Below are 20,999 nucleotides of genomic sequence, written 5' to 3'. Positions count from 1 at the left end.
GAAGGGGGCGGAAAGGCACTATTGTTTCAACACAAACACCACAATTAACAATATCCTGTTTGTGTTAGAAAGTTTTGACTTTAAACTTAAAAACAAAAACAGGCCAAACTATGGTCTCATTTGTTTAGGGTGATTACCTGTACATAACTGTGTGAATCACTTTGACAGTAATTATGGTTCCGTTGGTGAAATCCTTGATGCATCCTGAGTATTACTAGCCGAGCACAAAACCAATATCCTATTGAGAGATCTTATCTCCTCAAGTAACTATTAACATACTTCTTCTCTCCAAACGTCTGTAGTTTTGTTTTCAGGACAACAGACATTCCCGTTCATTTAGGAATCAATCACTTTCCGACAGCGGGGCAGTAAAGGTATCATTGACATTGTCTTTCACTGGAGCCATAAAACAGCCTTTGACAGTTATTGTTCGAAGTCCCAAGGGAAACATTATCTTGTTGCTCTCCGGGCCTCAGAAAGACAACACACAACCATCTGGCCAGGAACAGTTTACTGCTCTGTGCCACACCTCAGTGATTCTTTAGCCGAGCTCCATGAAACCTCTTCAGCAGGAGGGCGACCGTCCAGTGAAAGTGGCCTCTGTTTATTCTCTCACTGTTTGACTCACTCTCTTTTGTTGTGTGTCGCTTATCTGCACACGTTGGGGGAACCAGAGCGTGTTCTCTGTTGAGGGTCTGAGGTTGACTCAATTCCTGTAACTAAAGTGTGTGAGTTGCGGTTGGTCGTTTTCTCAATGAATCATAGGTCTGCGTGGAAATGAAGAAAAAGAGTGTGAGAATGGAGAGAAATCTGTTTATCTATCCATCCATCCATCTATCCAACGCAACCTCAGGGTGCAAGTGTTATATATATATATATATATATATATATATATATATATATATATATATATATATATATATATATATATATATATATATATATATATATATATGAATAAAACTTTAGGTCAGAAACATTTGGATCCCCTTAGAGGAAAGTGTGATTCAGGCAAGACCAAATGTGAATCACATGTGTGAGGAAATTCATCACAAAAATGTCTTCAATCTCTGGAGAGATTTGAGGATGACTGTTCAGCCCAACCAGAGTGGAGACATGAACATAAGCCTAACTTGCACATACATGTGTAAACCTGCACCATGATTACTGATGGAAGTGCCTTGGGACCTTTGAGACTCGAATCAAACGTTGTATTGTACATCTCAATCCAGGGCCGTGCTTTCACATTTACACTTCTCTCCGTCTTATCTTCCAGAAATGATGAGCAAGCTTGACGTCATTAATTCCTCTTTTTCATGTATTTGGTCAAATTACAACTGTCAAGCTGCAAGCACGCATATTGCAGTGAATTCCTGTGAGTGAACATCACAGATTTTATGAGCACATGGATGGGCCAAATGTCTGGAGCAGGTATTTGTTTCATTGTCAACAAGACAGATGCATGGTCCCTGGGAGCTGACCTCAGCGTTGGCTCCCCGCAGGATGACACAACCGATAGAGGAACAGTCCACAGACACACACACACTCGCATAAATGAACCGTAAATCAGCCGACAGCCTCTGGATACCCGCCAGAGGGATTTAGTCGAGTTCCGACACTTATTAACTGAACTGTATGTTGTTTGTTTGTGTATATGTGGGAGCAAAATGTGTTTGTTGGTCTCAGCATTAAGTTGCATGAGCATGTGATCTGTGATAGATTAAGCGACTTTGGCTGTGGGACAGAATTTTCCTCTGGAAACCCTGTAGAAAACAAAACCTGAGAAACAAGAGAGGGATCTTTGCCCATCTCCATTTTGTACATTTGAAGGATCACAGATTTGTGTGTCTCACTTGTGTCCCTGCCTATACCTTCATCCTCTTGTTTCTTTTCCTCTCCATCTCCTCCACCCTCCATCTCCTCTAAAGTACTCTAGACAGGTGAAAACTGATTCCTACCGGAAACCCTGAGTCTTTATGTGTCTGTCTGAGTGCATCAACATGCGAATGGATGTGGATTTCCATATGTTAAAGTAAGGTGTCCGTAGGTAACGGGACATACATTCTTTGCATTGAGGGTAAGATTGGTAACACTGAAATATTAAGCAAGGCTAAGCCACACTTCTTCATGCACAAATAAATCAAACGTGACATTAGGATTGGTAAAAAGTGTAAGATTGATTATGTAGAGTTAATCTGTCCTTAGTCTTTCAAAGTTGTAGAAGTTTGATTGAAGTTTCCATGACATGTAGCCCTCATATTGGGACCTACTTCTTCTACATTTTGAACACGGGACAAGACATTAGAGAGACTCTCTACACCACCTTGTGGTATAAAGCAGTATTAGAGTGTTGGCTTGTTTCAGTGGAACAAGATGTCTTTGAAATGCATTTATAATATGAGTTTTCTTATATTTCCTTGATTTGATGTTTCAAAGAACTTTTTTTTACACTTGAAATAGATAAAATAAAATGATTGTCTCTTCAACATATATGAAGCAACAACTGCGTCACTATTGGGTTCTTTCAGCTCCATCAGTTGTTATAGATGTTAACCTCGGCTTGACTTCTTACTTCTTTGTTTTCATGCAAGCTGTTGTAAATGGGGGTGGAACGTTTTCTTTGCCATTCTTAAATTGCTTTCCCACAATTATTACAGCCATAACTTTGTGATGGACTCCAGGCACATGAAATGAGTGCAGCAATAGAGTGCATGCCATGGTGGGTGGGCACACAGACACGCTATACTATTGGTTGGACTTATTACAGTTTGGAGACTTTGACATAAACCTTTTGTTTATTGTCATAATACATGATTCACTGACTTCCGCTAAGATGCGAGAAGAATTATAAGAAATAGGATTTAAAATGCTTTACAGGTTGTTGTTTTTTTGTTTTTTCTCCAGGCACTGCTTAAGCCATCAGGTCTGGTTCTACACTCTCTGTCTCAGAATGATATATAACCAGCAATGAATCGTTTTTGCATCTGTAAAAATGATGTCTTTCCCCCCCAAAAAAAGAGCTCAAAGCAACTAAATCCCCTCCAACCTGTCCAGTCCCCATTATGGGCTGAAAGTGGACTGACAGCAGAAGAAAAGCAAAGAATATTGCAAGAGATGGGAAGAGTGCAATGGTTTTAGAGGTTCCAAATGGTTGATGAACAAAGGCCAAAGATTTCATCTCAAACCAAAAAACTTTGTTTGCAAAGAAATCAAGGTCTTGGCATCAAAGGGTTTCTATTCCAGGCATGTATGGGAAACATATCAGACGTGAGAGAAAAGAGATGGACACAGAGGCCATTTATGTGAAGATGACATAATCACCTGTTGCCCCCATGGACAGAAAACATCTGTGAGGTTTATTAGCTTTCTATCTTTCCCGGAGCTCACACTCCTTTTTTCCCCCCCATCCAGCTCCACACAGATGCACAGACGCTATGTCACACTGGGGTATTGCTGTTATGTGTAAAGTGGACAATTTATTTTCATATTCACTCAAATAGCTACATTTCATAGACAAGAGAGGAAAACCCTAAGGACTCTGATTACCAATATAAAGAATTCTGTCAAGAGCAAAGCTCTGTTAGGCTGTAAACAGTAATACTTTCCACTGAGTTGAACACACATGGATGATTGAGGCTATATTGTGCAATGTTTACAAGCTACATACACACACATTTAACCTCACATGCATGTCTTTGGACTGTGGGAGGAAAGCGTAGTAACGGGAAGACATCCCCTGACTCACGGGGGGAACATGCAAACTCCACACAGGAAGACCACGCTCGGTATTTGAACCTGTACCTTCTCGCTATGCAGTGAGAGCGCTAGGAAAACCAGCCTTAAAGTTTAAGTTTTGAGTCACGCTGAACCGAAATTGTGGTATCTACCAACAGACAATACCTGTCCAAGTAGACATGGCGACAGCCTGCAAGATACAAATAAATTGATATATATCACAGTTGATTTCACATTGTCTGATTATTTTTTGCTAAAATATAAAACCTAGAAAATTGGAACAAAATAAATAGGCTAATCCTTTTTTTCCGGTCCAGCACAATTATATATATGATCACAGGATTGAGGTTTCATTCACATCAAAAAGCATCAGAGTATCTCTCCGGGAGAGACAAAGACATGGTGTTCTAACCGAGGGGTCATCGTGTAAACATGGTGTTAATCCTAGATATTAATCCTCACTGCACATGTACTTATTGACTTGTCACACTATCGCACCTGTGTGTTCTTATTTTAATCACTGGTACCCCTATAATACTGTAAATTCATGACAAACTGGGTTAACACTCATTAGAATTCAGTCCTCCTGTCCTATATTTCAACCAGCTCCATTGGATTAATGAGAAATCTCTTTAAGCAGGTGATGGAAGAAGTTTTTCTTATTTTATTTTTTTTAAATCACTCACTTCATTGATACATTTGAGAGTTTCCAACATTTTTGTCAGGATTAAATACACTTTACAGCATTACTGGAATGTGCAAAACTCAACTTTTCTCATACCGAGTCTCTACTGCCATTTCCCTCAAGGAAGTACGTTCCCTGGACTCCTCTCCTCCGGCCACGCAGCCAATGTGCTTCCCTGTGCTTCGTCAGGAGGAGAAAAGGCCTTCAGAGCTGCACGGCCTCCTCCGCACGGCTCTCCTGGAGGTGCCACCCTCACCACAGCTCCACTCTGTCAATCTCGCACACACTCGCTCACAGCGTTCAAACCAAAGCGGAGCCACCCACAGTAGCGCGTTTGTTACGCCGTGATGCTTTTTATATCATCTGTGCCAGTGGGCCAGTTCACCCTGGACTTTTTGACTACAACCACTGCACCGGCAAGAAAGGAAGCCTGTTTGTCCGCCCCGCTTTGGATCAGCAGCTGAGAGCCACTCCAACCACTTTTACACACACTGATTCATAGTTAATTATAAACTAAAATTGCTCTTTCAAACTTACATATTACCGCTTTATTATGTACATTTTTTTGCATTTTGCCCACATTGCTGTACGTAAGTAGTATTTTTACATCCTTGTGAGTTAGTTTTTTCTCCCAGGTATGTAATTTTAATCATAATTAAGGTGATCTATCAGCCTACAGACTGTCTGACCACAGGTACTCAGCGTCTGAAACTCCTTACATCCACCTCATATCAGGAAGATGTGCCCATCAAATCCTGCAGACATCAACCTGTTCAAATGGGCTTTCTTCCCCCATCACTGTGTTTAACATTGTTCTGTTGTATTTTGTAATTTTTCGTTTGACTGTATTTTGTTTTAGCTGAACGGCATCTTAGGATGAATTTTGACTTCGTCTGTAGATGATTTAATCTGTTCAAATATGTAATTCAATCCGTGTGATCCATTATTTAAAAATATTAATTTGCACTTGTAGTTTGAAATTATGATAAAACCTCTTGACCTGTATTTTGAGCACCAATATAGCTCTTCTTTCAATATAGAAAACTACTTCTTTATGTCTGCTTTTGATTTGAATTGTGTTACGTTGAAATATTTTATTGTTAGCCTGAGAAATGTGATTCAAAGGTAAACATTTTGTACAAATTGAATCAAACTACAATAAATATTGACAATGCAAATGAAAGCCGTTTAAAAAAAAAATGTGAGTAAATAACACCTCAGCTTTTGCGACAAAATTAGAGCAACAAGACCAGAACCTTTTTGGTGAATTTAGAGCTTTTAACCCCCACCAGCCCAAATAATACCAGGGGTTGACTCTGCTGTAAAACATGTGCCAAATCAAACATGCATCACATGATGGCAGAAAGGGAGCACCTGAAATGCAACACTTTTGACAATAATATTTATATCAACAGTACTTTCACGTTACTTGAGTGCATTATAGGCATTTAAACTGTAGGTATACAGGAGTCCAGATTTTCAACCTACTTTCTATCTCCGCTTGCAGGTAATACACCATTTGCAACCCAAGTCCTTATGAGTGTGGTATCTCCCTTTAGTCATCCAGTATGTGGCATGTGCTTAAATATGTTATAAATCGGCTGGGCCCTCTTCTCAGAAATAAAGTTTTCCACAGCAATCTCAAAGAAGAATCTCTAACAAAGGCCAGCAGAGCAGAACAGGACCAACTGCCTGCTGTCAAAAATCACAATTTCCCCACAAAACTTTAAGTGTATCAAAACAGTATAACTCTCTGGAGTGCTCAGCCTCATTTTTAATTTCTTCATCACATTCCCACATTTCATCAGTCATACTACATTAGAGTGGTGGAAACTGCATATCTCATTTGAGCATGGTGAAAAGAGGCTGGTTCCTTACATGACCACTACATAGTGCTGAGTTCATCCAAAGCCAGTTTTGAAACGCTTTTATTGGATTGAGGGTGGGGGAACTGCTCAGCTCACGGAGGGAGACGTAATCCATCCGACTTGTGTTAAAATGTCAACACGTCCAACTTGGATGGATGAAGTTTCCACATGCCAATTATATGATACAGAAATTCAGATTTGCAAGTTTTGCACAAAGCTGAACATTAAAGTTTGATATGACATGCAAAAGCATGAGTAATAAGAGAGAGTAAACAGACTTAATGGACACATCATACAGCATGAAATGGACCAAAGGGAGCGCGAGAGGGACGGTCGTATGTGATGCAGTGCCGGCCTCCCGGTGACGGCCCCGTGCCAGCTCTGCTGTGCTCCACTGCTGCCAAACAAGGCCACAACACGGGCCTCACTCCCTCAGCTGCAGGCCCTCTACTATTACAGCCACGCATGGCTGGACCCAGGCCTACCAGCTGTTCACAGGCACCGTAAATCTGTGCATGGTTCTCTTTTCTTTACAGCTGACCTCAGGCCCACTGCAGCGACTCCGCCACTAAAAGTTGACAGCAGCTTAGAGGATGCTAAGGAGAATTACACCTGCAGCCTAAATGATAATACCAGTCATGTATTCTTTCTTTCTTTCTTTGCAACTACTCCTCCATATTCTTCTTGCATGAAAACCATCCACAAAAGCCTGAGCTGTTTGTTCTCCATAATTACATTGTGGCTTATAGATTTACCGCTACATTTGTTACAAAGCCAATAAACAATCAACGTGACAGAAAATGTTATTTGGGCCTTTTCTCATTTTGGATGAATTGCTGCGGCGGAGAAATTGACACCACTGGTTTACGTCAGTATCACGGTTCATGATGGTTTTTCTCATTTTCTTGTTGCTCTGAAATATATAAACACAGACTCACACTAGATGACACCAGACCGGAGCCAGAGTGTGAAATCACACACTTTGGAGCACTAAGTGCTCTCGGCTACACCCATACTTCATGTTGTAATAATGACGAAAAGCACGAAGGCCATTGAGGTCTGGAAAGAAATTTACAAAATCATATTATTTATTTATTTTTTGCCAATAAGTATTTTTGTGAGATTTAGACAGTGTTATACGAAGTAGACAAATCCTGCTCATGGCAAGCACAAAATAATTAAACTTAATAAATCACTTCTAAGTTTGGCAGCAAAATTGACTACTTTCCATTGCACAACAAACTAAATAGCGTGTCAGAGTCTCCTGTCTGCATTTGGACGTGTTGATATTTTCATGCACCGTGCATCATATTATATATGATGCATGATAGAGCTGCACAGCTGGGTGGGGATAAACACCAAGAAGGTCTGGGTTTGATTGCAGGCAGAGTGCTCGAGTTTACTCCTACAATCCAAACACATGCTTGATGGTTGATGGGTGTTTCTAAATTGGTCAGAGGTATTTCAGTAATGTGTGTGTGGACGAGTGCATCTTTCTCACTCTGCCTTCAACACGAATATTGATAGAACTGCTGTATGTTTTCATAGGTGTCAAATCTGAGTAATTAAATTAATTGACACAATGGGGAGATCTATCTATCTATCAATCTATCAATCTATCTATCTATCTATCTATCATAATTTAGCCAGATGACTTTCACCACCATACAATAAGGACATGTGGATCGTTGTACATACTTTCGTTGGCAAAGGAAGTATCCCAGACCCACATTTTTGGAATACATTTTCTCACAAAAATAGTCATCTTTAATGGTTTGGCAGTTTCAGATTGATAGATTGTATTGTTGATCACCTTTTGGATACATTACTGTAATACAGTAAAAAGTACAAATTATAGGTTTCAATAAAATGTTGAAGAACGCATGTTAGGGAATTTCTCTCTGGGATTAATAAAGTATTTCTATTCTATTCTATTCTAAATTTCTTTTTTTCCTGAAAATAAGAGAAATCAAGACCAAAACACAGTGATGCTCATCCAGTTTTGCCAGCAGAGTAATCTATAATTCAATGGCAACAGCACTGAAAAAGCTCTACCCAATCAGCAACATGTACAAACATTGTAGCAATTTCAGTGAAAAAATAAACAAAGGTCTGTTTATAATGAGCTTTTTTTATTTAAAAGCACATGTAATGGAGCTAAGTACATTTATCGGAGAAAAACAGCATTACTACCATTTCTTTTGTACAAAAAACAAGACAATACAAAAATACTAATATTGAATTTTAATACAATTGTGGGTGTACTTTCTTTGAATGCATATTACAAACGTAACTATCACAATCTACAATAGTTTAGTTATCTAGATACAAAAATCTGTCAATCTATGCTTTTTAAGCAGCATTTTGTAAAGAACACAGGTCTGTGATCATAGTGGATATATCTAAACATGTTAAGAAACAATATCTTACAGAGTTAAGTTTGGTGATCTATACATTATTTATATATTTATAAAAAGAGGGAGAAAACGGCTTGGTGAAATGATAGGACGGACTATACGATAAGAGAGATGTGCAACATGGCGGAGTGTGTTCATGGAGGAGAACGTCTGAGTTGGCTGTAAATAAAAAGGACTTGTGTATGTGGTACTGTACATCTGTTAGTGATTATACATGACAGGCTATGAACATATAAGGTTAAAGATGCTTTTTAGCAGAGAATAAACAATTAGATCCACAGTTTTCTATAAGGGTCACCTGCTTTCTCGCTCTCAGACACACAGTGGCACACTTGCACGCGCGCACACATACACACACTCAAACACTCACACATAGATACACACTTGGCACAGCTGACAGTGTGTGTGTTTCACCTGACACACACCTTTATCGAACGGGAGTTCCTTTTCACAGGGCACAGTACTCATGCATGCGTAGACACGAGATTGCACAGACATTGATGCACATGCACAAGCACAAGCGTACCCACACAAGAGTGTTACGAGCACACGCACGCACGCAAGCATGCACACACACACACACACACACACACACACACACACACACACACACACACACACACACACACACACACACACACACACACTGAGAGACAAACATCCATTGCCAATGAGTGATTGGGTGGGTGAGAGCCCCTCCCTGCCAGCGGAAAGAGCCCAATTCATCCCCCCCAAAAAATGTGCCAGCTTAGCTGTAAATCATCAACCTCTAGTCATGGTGGCAGATCGCACCCCTTCACTCGGACCACCTATCCCCTTCTTATTCAAGAAGTCGGACTCAACACCACCAAGTTGCATGGCACAGCCACGCCTCCTTCACAGGTGCTGAGAGGCTGTGAGGTCTGCCTCCATGTCTTCCACAGAATTCATCCCCCCAATTTTACTACATCTAACCCTCAGAAATGCAACATCCCGGGTTTGGGCTGCTCTGAGAGTCCACGACAAAAATCTTGACATGCTGATCTAGAGACAGAGGCAATGTAAGGTTGTGGGATTCAAGATTGTAAAGACATTTCAAGGACTGTTCTGTAACCTATTAAGACCTAATAAGATCAGTCCCCGATCCTTACGTTGGCTTGTTGGCAAAAGGTCATTCTCGTGAAAGCAGTGCTATCATTAACTGTCCTCATTACAATGCCTTGTAATATGCCAGGCTTGATTGGCTTCTAGGAATCAGTATTTCTATCTCATGTCAGCATGATCAAGTTTTTCTCAGTCAGACATCTCAGGCAGCGAGTGGTGATAATGGTCAATGAAGTTAAAACAGTGCTATAAGTTATATTTTTCTATCTTCTTAATACTTCTTTGCTGCTAGTTATTGCAGTGACGTCCTTCCCTCGTCTGAGGAAATCGTAGTCTCACAGCGTTCCAAGGCCACAGAGAGATCAGAGAGGAAGCAGTCCTTCTCTCCCTAGGCAGGGGGTTTGTCTTTTTTTTTTCTGATGTTTAAGTCTTTTTTCTTCATTCATGTTTTCCCTTCATGTGGTTATACTTCCATCAAACCTCCACACCCTCAGCTCTGCCTGTCAAGTCTTCTTCTGAATGTTGTTTTTTTTCTTTCTTTTCGCTTCCAAATTCTTTTTTTTTTTCTGTTTGTGCTCACAAGGATGGGCTCAAATGTTGATTAGTAGTTATAGCAAATAATAAGTCTGAATGACGAGTGTGGACTCTGCTGTGCAAATCTGACACCCTAGTCCACGAAGCGCCTGGCGAGGCACAGTTAAAAAAAGAAGGGGAGGGGGTGGTTGGGATCGGGTGAGGAGGAGGAGGATGCCATAAGAAGCAGCTACAGCCTCTTGTCGCTACATTCTACTGTCCGATGGGAGGTGAGCAGCACTGTGACTGGCTCCTCGGTTGCAGGAAGAAGCCATGGCCTCGCTCACACCATGTTGTGGTGGTTGTTTCTGTCGATGATGTCGGACGAAGGCAGCAGCTCTTTTTTGATCGGGGAGGGCGGAGGCGTGGTCGGCTTCACCCTGGGTTTGAACAGGTCTGACACGTAGAACACCTGCGGGACACAGACAGATGAGGAAACAATTAAATGAAACCCGACCACAGCTGGAGGTGGGGGTTGGTTGTTCAGTTTAAATGCAAATGCACTGAGCCAAAGGACGTCTGATATACTTTAATGTAATTGAATAGCAAAGCTCACCAGATTTGCCTACAGTGAAATTTCAAATTCTCCACCTGAGGTTAGCAAATTAACTTTCTTTGTCACGCGTGTTAATGTCTTACTTGTTTTGAGGACGTACACAGGACTGTAACAACATAAAGTATATATTACTATCTTTAGAAGTTTAGTAATTTTCTTGCTTTAAGGTAGCATGTGTACTTACGCCCATTTGTGTATCCATCTGTTTGTCAATACACAATAAAAAATGTTTGAACCTAAATAGTGTATTTTACTACCTGGGGGCTCCTGCTACCTTGCAAGATCCATGCTCACATATTTTGCCTTCATGTTTCTGCATCAACATTCCAAAAGGGAATTGAAGATATACTGTCGCTCTATTATTTTTTTTTTTTTATCAATTCAATATCCAAAACAGAAAGAAAACAAGTATGTGTTGAATGTGCTATTCTTGTACTACTAAAATACCAATATAGTTCTCTGGAAACACCCAGAAACAATCACGTCACAAGCTTTAGGCTATGCCCTTTATACTGACTCACAAATCAAAGGTGACACACTAAATAAAAGGTACATGATTAAAAACTGGCTTGTGTAATACAGCTCAGCAGGACCAGCGGAAAAAATAACCCTGCATGTTGGAGCAGGAATAACGTGACGGTGCACAATTGCGTACTTCTCGGCAGGAGAGATCTGTGCTTGTAACGAATCTGAGGTGAATATTACGTCACATCATATTATCTCAGTGAAGAACTCCCCACCATATTCCATTAGTCGGTGTGTACAAACCCATGCTGGCAACTCTGAGTAATCTGGCTGGAGGAAGTGATGTTATTGTGGCTCACCCTAATATATCTGATTGTGTGAACTACTGCAAATGTTCTATTTAACTATGCCTACGGCGAATTCCTTTTTTACGTCAGCTCTGAGAACAGAAAGTCACTCTGCCGAGAAATGCTGGAAAATAAAGGAAAACAGGGAATAAAAAAAGCAAAAAGAAACACTGAAGACATCAAATGTAAAACAGCGTTGGACAGGACATGTGACCATGACAGCTGCTGTGCAGGGTAATGGTGGATTTCCACTAACTGGGTGCTTGGGGTCACTGGTGAGCAACTGTGGCCTCGTAGGAGAGCTTACACTTGCATATACACGCACACACACACACAAAAATATAATTGGCAAGAGCAGTGGCTTTTCCTGCCCTGCTGCCAGTACAGAACGAGCAGAGGGTCTGTGCCAGGGAGCTGAGAGGGGAGAAGCTGCCATTCAGCACAAAAATCTGTGAAAGAGAGCCTACTGTGCACCGGCTCCTCGGGGGAAACATTATGGATAACTTCTCTCAGCACTCATATGTTGGGAAAATATATAGAGCTGTCATATAGGAGGGAGGGAAAGTGGGCAGCTCTTTGTTCATCTTTGATGTCTGGAAAAATTGCACTCATACAGTCAGTGATCTATTAATATAACAAAGAGCGTCTCATTCAGAGCGGTGGGCAACACAAAGACATTTGCTTCTAAAGCAACTTGGCCTTTACTGAGTATACAACGACCTTTACTGATGACCTATGACATGAAGACAGATACCTCTATTGCCATACAGCTGTTTCCAAGCATTTAAATGGGCTCTTTGTCTATATAGCAATTACTTTGTGTATTATATGGCAAATTATTAAGAGAGTGGGGAGGGATATGAGGTCATATCTCTCAGAGGCCCAAACTATCATGGGAAACTTTCCCTGCTGGCTTCCCCTCAGGATGTATGGCATCCAGTCATAGAGGACGCAGTTACTGCGTCATCCAAACTCCAACCTGTCACTCGAGAACCGCCATGGTGGGAGGCTTATCGAGACCTCACCACTTCCTGCGCGTGATCTCCACAAAAACACACGCATGCATAGTCTCCGGACTCATTGTGTGGAGTGAGGCAAACTCAGCAGCAACACTAAGCTATAAAAGTCATGCATATACCTGTGTGTGTGTCTCTGGTCGCGGTTTTATTTGCATGTTTCAAACCACGATTAAAATGTCATGTGTCTGACAAATAAAGAACGTGAGTCAGAAAAGAAGTAAGTGCACGAGCATACAGGAAATGTCGGTGGCAAAAAAACCCTCCCCAATTCCATTACTCATTGGACCCCCCGCTGAAGCCCAGAGAATTAAACTGTGAACGTATTTGCCCTTTAAGATTTTTAATCCAGTCCTAAATTAAAGGTTGAATAAAAACTTTAGCATAAAGTTGCATTCAGTTCACTTCAAACATTATGCGATAAAGTCAAATCTTCCTGTTCACTGTTCATTGTACCTTTTTATTTTATTATGTAATTATACACAACAATAAATAATGTGCAATATGTAAAACTCTTGAGTGGTTGCTGTTACATACAACATATTTACAGATAGTGTGATTAATGAGTGCCCTTATTTACTGTTCAGATGTATCTCTTTAACGATAACAGACAACTTCCTGCTTTCACACAATGTCACTGACCACGCAAACTCTGCTCCGACACTTGAGAGCCTCAGTTCGTAAACAACCCATCTCCTTCTCACTAATGACAATGAACCTCGATGAACGGCTGCTTCCTGCTCTATCCAGTCCTCCAGTCCTCCTGAACTTCATTTTTGACTTGTTTAAAAAAGTAGGTCATAACGTCTGATGGGAAGTGCCAGGTACCGTTGTTTTTCCCAATCTTCTTTCTATTGTTGTTACTGTAACTGAACAAAAACCTGCAGAATGACTCTACATGTATCGCACAGCCTTCAGAATCAAATGTGAAGACAGAGAAAGTAGTTTAAAGCTGTAATTTTATTTACAACTCAGCCAAGAGCAGCGACTTCAAAGCCACAGTCAAACACGTCACTGCATATGAATGTGTCCATACACATTTGTATTGTTCATTTACTGGCACTCAGTAGGGGTGCACTGGGCTTACAAAGCTCACTGTAGCCTGGGGAAACCTGGAATAGCAGTGACAATAAAGTAATGGAACAAAGCATTACTCTACAGTGAGTTGGTGAAATATATTTGGAAAGGAGGATGCTTTCCTGCAAGGTCATAAACTCATCATACCAGACGCAGAGCAACTGTTCTTTATTGCACATTTGGGACCGACGTGCAAATCCACCAATTCTCTATAGCTCTATTTTGTTCATGGTTTTGGATTTTAGCACTAAGACAAGTTTGATGGTCTGTTCACACATGTATAAGCTGGATTAATGGTCCCTGTTACACAAGCCAATAATTTGGCTCTTAAGAATTGATTCTTAAAATCCAATAAGACTGCAGAAAAACTGAAAAAAACAAAAAACAAAATCTGATGCCTCAAAACTTGTGTAATGTTTTGGAGTGAATGTTCTCACTGACGTTCAAAGTCTGACTTACTATAAAAGCAACAGATACCACATGCGAAAACACGAGTAGCAGATCAAGACAGAGACATTTCAAAGTCTCTTTGTGGACTGGACTGGTGGCAAAATCTCCCTTCAGTAATGTTTCAAAGTGTTAAGCTCATTCTTTTAGTCTTCTTTTCGCACTTAAAGGAACAACGATTAAACCTGTGCAGTGGCTAAGTTAAGATCAGAGGCTTTTCACACCTTGATTTAGGGCTGTTGGCAGCTTTGAGCCTGGCAGGCTCCGTGTGTCCCCTGTCCTGCCTCCACTCGTCTCCTGTCAGGTCCTTTCTGCTCCGCTGCTCAACGAGCGACCGAAACACCCTAGCTAAAGTGCTCACAGATGTGTGTTTCTACTAAGACTGAGCAAATCAGATGGGGGCGTCAAGGACTGTAAAACTAACCTCAGCGCCTTGGTCGACGGGGGTTTGACTTTGTATGTACGTGCATTTACATTGACAGTGTGAATAATGTGGCGCTGTGCATGTGTGCATTATGCTGTCACTCTGCATGCAGGACGGCTGTGGACTCGCTGAGTTGGATGGGGCTCACACTCATCCCCAGCCAAGATGAAGACAAGGCTCCTCTCTCCTGTCACTTCCCTCCCTTCGCTCCTCATGCCAGATCCGCCTGTTCAGAGGTCAAACTCATACGCTCAGCCTGTTTCTGAAATCATCTTTTCTTTCTTTTTTAAAAAAAAAACTTGTCAAAACCGATGTCGTGCAGGAGCTACGCCCAGCTGGAGAGGCACTGATCTCTGCCAGAACTTTGCAGCTGATTGTTATTGATTCCTGCTGGCAAATACTTTATTAAACCTAGTATTTTATGGATTCTTTTTTTTTTTTTTTCAACGTTTATGATTTGGATCCAGTTGAAAGTCAAGTTTTGCCTGCTCGTAACCCGTGTGTGTGAGGATATGTGCACACGTGTATCTTTCCATACTCCTGCCAGCGGCAGCAGCGTTTAGCAGGAACCCGCTGTGCTGATACAACCAGAGCCACCAAATAAAATTTGAGAAAAAAAAAGAAAGAGAAGAAATAATTAACAACCTCACTGCTGCTTCAAAGGCTACTCCACTCTCTCTCCTTGCTCTCTTTTTTTACACTCCCCCAACTTTCCTCTCGACCCAAATTCAATTTTCCTTGGCTCCATCTAGCTTAGTGTAATGATGAGGGTTACGAAAATCTTCTGGCAGCTACTTTGACGACATGTCACTAAAGTAGCAGCGAAGGTTGCACTATATGGATCTACACCAATTCGCTGACAACGCGCACACACACACACACACACACACACACACACACACACACACACACACACACACACACACACACACACACACACACACACACACACACACACACACACACACACACACACACACACACACACACACACACACACACACACACACACACACACGGGGATACTAACACACTTTTGAATCAGGGCATGGCTCCAGGCAATGTGTTATTCATTAAAGGGAATCCGATTCTCCTCACTTCACTGCCTGCTTCGTTTTTCTATTTTCATCAGAGAAAAGAAAAGGAAAAGTGAAAAAAAAAAAAAAAAAGCTACACGAAGGCAACCTTTATCTGAAGTTTGATTTCTATATGGCCTAACAGTGGGCAGTGGCAGTGAATCCATAAATTGCAGACAGCCAGTCTATTTGTAATTACTGTATGATTATTTCTTGTGTCTGTGCACATATTGTCTGTGTGTATGATGTGTGTCAGATGTGCACTCACTATGCAGTAGGCCACCAGGGCTCCCTGCACAAAGCCAGCGAGGACGTCAGTTGGGTGGTGCTTGTGGTCTGACACACGAGATAGTCCGGTGTAGAAGGCCATCATCAACAAGGTGAACTGGAGCAATGGGCGGAGTAGACGAGCACCACGCCATGAGAACCTGGACTGGATGTAGAACTGAAATCAAAAGACAAAGAAATAAGTGGAAAAATAGTGTACATGTTGTTTTAATAATAATGAAAAACATTTATAAAAAATCCCCAATATCAGAAATGACAATTGTTAACGTTTGATATGGAAAGCTACCAGCAGGAAAAAAATTATATGAGCAAGTATTTACAGTTTATTTTGCTTCGTAAACAACCTGCACACCACACTCATACAAAGAAGTAACTAATACATGGCTGAACACCCGCTGCCTTTCACTTCTGTATGGACATTCAATGATGCGCTGCCTGCTGAACCGTGTACCTGCAGTGAGTGTGTATGTGTGTGTCCATGCATGCGTATGTGCGTGCGTGTGTATATTATTACAGCCTGAGAGGTCTAGACTGAATCAAAGCAGGTTGGCTCGCCAAACCTGCAGGAAAAAAAACACACAGACTCTCCTCCACAACACACACTGAACTCCCTGAAACCCGGACATAACCGATTCAACATCCCAGCTGTGGCAGCTGTAAAAACAGTGGTGCCACCGGAAATCATATACATATACATATACATATACATATACATATACATATACATATACATATACATATACATATACATATACATGCACAGGGCCGACTTCTTTTTTTTTTTTTAACTCCTCACACGCACTGTGGTGAGGTTAGCCCATGTTCCTCATATGTGTTTCACCATTGCTTACATCCTTTAACTTCCTGTCTCTCACACCCAGAAACAGACTGAGCCAAGGCCTACCCAACTCAAAATGCCACACATTCATGTCTTCTAATAAACCAGGCTAACAATACCCGCAGAGAGCCACAGCACCTCCTGTCAACCCCCATCCACTACAAGGCCCTTGTAGGTGTGGACCTCAAGCTTCCTCACACTTCCTCTACGACACACTATCTTTGTTGTTCTCCTGATGGAAGTAGAGGAAAGGATCCCTCCCATCCCCTTCTACTCGTGCTCTGCTTTTCCCTGGCTGTGATGTTTAGACGTCAGCCTTCCTTTGTGGTTTTTCTCAGGTGGCTGACAAGGACTCCTGATAAGAGATTTTGTGTGACAATCATGGCCACAATGGTTGCAAAAACATTTGCTTTGTTCAACCTCTCAACCCGAAGCTCTGACTGTTGACAAAAGTGCCGGTCGTACTAAAACACCGAACACATTAAGTTAGTCAAAACAAGGTGCCAGAGGGACTTGCCATTCAAATTGATCTTATGTCACTGTATGGAAGTGAGTAAGCACAGACAACCCAGTCCTGGCTTGATTCAGCAGACACATGCACAAATAAAAAAAAACAAGAATCAAATAAGAAGGTAAACAACTCCAAAAGTGTAATACCTCTCTTTAAAGCCTGTTTAAACTCACTATCAGGATGTTTAACTCCAAGCATTCTCTGGTATTTTGTCCTCAATGATAGTTTTTAATGGTCGTAGCCGAAGAAATCAGCAGTAAAAATTGACCCTACAGAGTCTCATGACAGCGAGACAAAAGCGACACCAAGTCTGGTGGTTTTTAAAGGAATCCAGCTCATTCCCTGAAGATCTTCCCCTCATGTCTCCCTTGCTCGACCTCAAAGTGAGCACAAAATGAAAGAAAACACCAACAAACACAACAAAGTGGGAACACTTCATATGCTTGCCCCTTCCCTTTCTTTCGCTTAATTCACACCGCGCAGTGAGACAATGGCATCGTAGTGGTTAGTATCATTTATATGACAACCCAAAATATTGGTTTGAATTCGCTAAACAACATGCTATCTGCCCCTAAAATAGAAACGTTCAAGGCATTGATAACAGCAAAACCGTTGCGACTGGAGAGGATACCCACACACAAATGCGGCGAGCGCGTTAGACAAAACAAAAGATAAGTTGGTAGGACACCGAAATGCTCACGCGTGCTTGTTTTCTGTGGCTGTGACACAGTTTTTGCGCTGCACGCCGTGTGGTTTATCTCAGATATCTGTGCGCAGTCTCTGAGCGATGCCGCATCATCATGGCCCAGTGCAGACCACATCAGTCACAGATGTAGCACTGAGGCACTTGTGACGGGAAATGAAGGGCCTTGCATTGACAGCGAGAGTGCCTACTAGTGGATGGCTGGGGGTTGTGGGACAGAGGACGAGGTGACAGCCACTGTGTTGAAGTGACACTTTCACACTCTGGAGCAATCAGATAGAGAAAACATTGGTCAAGGCTGAGGGGAAGGATAAGGGACCTTGTCTGTTCTTATGGGGAAAATCACTGAGGACAAAGCAAAAGTCTTGACAACCTGTTTGGAGCCAAACTGCTCTGTAGAAAATGACAATAAATTATGTTCATCACAGTTATTTCCTTTTTTTATAGTTCCGTAGTCTGTACTTAGACACGCAGAGTATTCTATTAAAGCTGTTCAATTTATTGTCAAATATAATTTTACTTTCTCTTCAAGTTCTGTTTTGTTTCAGAATGGTTATTTTTGGCCAAACTTTACTTGCGATAATCTAATAGGCCACAACATGCAGATTTAAAGCTTGTTTAAGGCAACATGCTTGAATTCTTTTGGCCAGATTTAAAATGTCTTAAATCTTTGGCTCTTTGCTTTTGTGGAAAACAAAAGAAAAAAAAACTAAACAAGAGGAAACTTTAAAACATGACGTCAAAACAACTACTTTCAACTTGCATAAAACAAAAACAAAAAAGGCATCCAACTTTTTTCTTCTTCCCCTGCCTGCCTCCCCGGCTGGTTTTGTATTCCAAAACATTGACTACAAACTTTTCCGCCTCTCCTCCGGGAACGCCCCCTCTGGCTTCAGTCCTGAGCTTCCTGCTGCTGGAACACTGGTCTCTAACTTGTGTGTGTCGTGTTGTGGCCTGGATGCAGATCATCTCTCTTCCCTTTCTGCTTTTTTCCTTAACTTTTTTATTCCCGCTCTTTCCCTCAGGCTGACCTGGGTGCAGCTGTAGGTTCACCCAGAGGCTGGGAAATACCCAAATAGCATTATTCTCATTGCATGGCAAAGCGCTACAATACACCCCGACTTCAACTGTCAGTCCAGCGTGAGAACTGAGACCACCTTGTAACCAAGCCAGCCAAAACACTGACTCTCCCTTCTCTGTAGCATACAAAGTGAGGCAGAAACTTCTGGTGAGTAAACAGACAGACACAGAGGAGGAAAGAGGATGTGAGAGGGGAACTGTGAGCTGGCGTGTGTGTGTGTGTGTGTGTGTGTGTGTGTGTGTGTGTGTGTGTGTGTGTGTGTGTGTGTGTGTGTGTGTGTGTGTGTGTGTGTGTGTGTGTGTGTGTGTGTGTGTGTGTGTGTGTGTTTAATTAGACTGTTTGAAGCAAGCAAAGTCTCCGGGGTGCTAAGCCCTGCCAGACACAACAGGTGGAGACATAGTGGGAGAGGTGGAGGAGGATGGGCAGGGATAGGAAGTGCACATGCAGCTGTTTTAAGGAAAACAGGTGGAGTGCATCCATCCATCTCTCTGAGGGGTGAGGCGAGTGAGGGGAGGAGGTGGAGCAGTGAATATGAACAATGTTGGAGTTTCTCTCGAGCAAGAAATCTTCTAATCAGAGCCCAGCCTTATTTCTATGGCTTCATCCGCAATCTTTAAACAATTGTTTCTGTTATTGTGAACATCTGTGTACGTCTACATGGATTTAAAAGGATAAGAGGGGGCTAAGACTACTCACAGCCAGATAGAGCATCGTAAACAGCGAAAAGGAGGCGTGTCCTGAGAAGAACGATTTTCTGTAAAGAGAAAAAGATCATGGTTGATTCGTTTACTTTAACAGATAGCTTGACAATGTCGCCATTGTACTGCATGGTGCCTTCACACAAACCTGGCCTCCTGTACGTCACTCTCGTCACCAGTGCAGGTGTAGTTGGTGATATATCCCTGTGAACAGTTGATGGTGGAGAAATCCGGTCTGCACACATCGAGAAAGTGGGGTCTCATGCGGCCCACCGACACCTTTGCAATGTCTGTAAATGACTGGCTGACGGCACAGCCAAAGAGGAACACGCCCATCTGCAAGATGACAGACAACAATGATTAGACATAACAACCATGCAGATGTCTATAGCTGATTGTTCGGCTCAGCCTCGCCCCATTGTTGGACCACTTTGAAAGACTTCATCTAAACTGTTTACTGTTGCAGTGACTGTCAAATTTTCCATTCTCGCACAGAACAAAATCCCTACCTATTCATACTCAGAAAACAGGCAAAATCCATTTGTAAATTAGTACTGTTTGTACACAGACACAGTGATGTAGCAGTGGTTAGCTGGAAGACTAATTACTAACTCGCTCGCCGGTGAGCAGCCTCCAGTAGTGCTTTGAGACAACAACTGGCTAACGTAACAATCACTGCTGGTTTGAGCGTTAATGGTCATGAAATGTGTCGTTTTAATCATTTATTTTAAGACTGCATATGATGTTTAGTTTAAATCATGTACAATCATTAAAAGTCAAATACTCAGAATTTATCAAATTCCAAGCAAAATCCAGTTTCTTCTGTCTTTCTGTCAGTCTTTCTTGAAAGGGTAAAATTCTTTATCTCAATGATTGAAGTTTACAAAAGAATCACTTTAATTCATGAAACAACTATGATCAAGTACTTAATAGCTGCATACTTGATTTCATACTTAAAAACAAACGCTAACAATCAGCATAACTGTGACCTGAAAGCAGTTGTGATCAAATCTTAATTCGTGGAAAAAGATTAAGAAAAAAAACACTTGGCTAGTATCCCAGATATGTCTACGCTCTTAACAACGAGGAGTTTTATCAATTCATAAAACTA

At 41.6% G+C, this 20,999-nt stretch overlaps 1 protein-coding gene across 2 annotated transcripts in view; it reads right to left on the bottom strand.

Moving 5' to 3' along the window:
• Positions 1 to 8,403: 8,403 nt before the first annotated feature.
• Positions 8,404 to 20,999, bottom strand: part of plpp3 (phospholipid phosphatase 3) — a 30,015-nt gene continuing 17,419 nt past the window's right edge. For both annotated transcript variants that reach the window (XM_080506635.1, XM_080506634.1), the window contains exons 4-7: positions 20,037 to 20,224; positions 19,887 to 19,944; positions 16,038 to 16,214; positions 8,404 to 10,773 (exon numbers count right to left, since the gene is read on the bottom strand). In XM_080506635.1, coding sequence (XP_080362761.1) covers positions 10,645 to 10,773; positions 16,038 to 16,214; positions 19,887 to 19,944; positions 20,037 to 20,224 — 552 coding nt within the window. In that variant the 3' untranslated portion in view covers positions 8,404 to 10,644. The remainder of the gene's footprint in view (positions 10,774 to 16,037; positions 16,215 to 19,886; positions 19,945 to 20,036; positions 20,225 to 20,999) is intronic.

Source organism: Blennius ocellaris (genome assembly GCF_963422515.1).
Source record: "Blennius ocellaris genome assembly, chromosome: 12".
In the NCBI taxonomy this organism is placed as follows: domain Eukaryota; kingdom Metazoa; phylum Chordata; class Actinopteri; order Blenniiformes; family Blenniidae; genus Blennius; species Blennius ocellaris.
The sequence above is the reverse complement of the archived record's forward strand: the minus strand, read 5'-3'. Positions and strand labels throughout refer to the sequence as shown.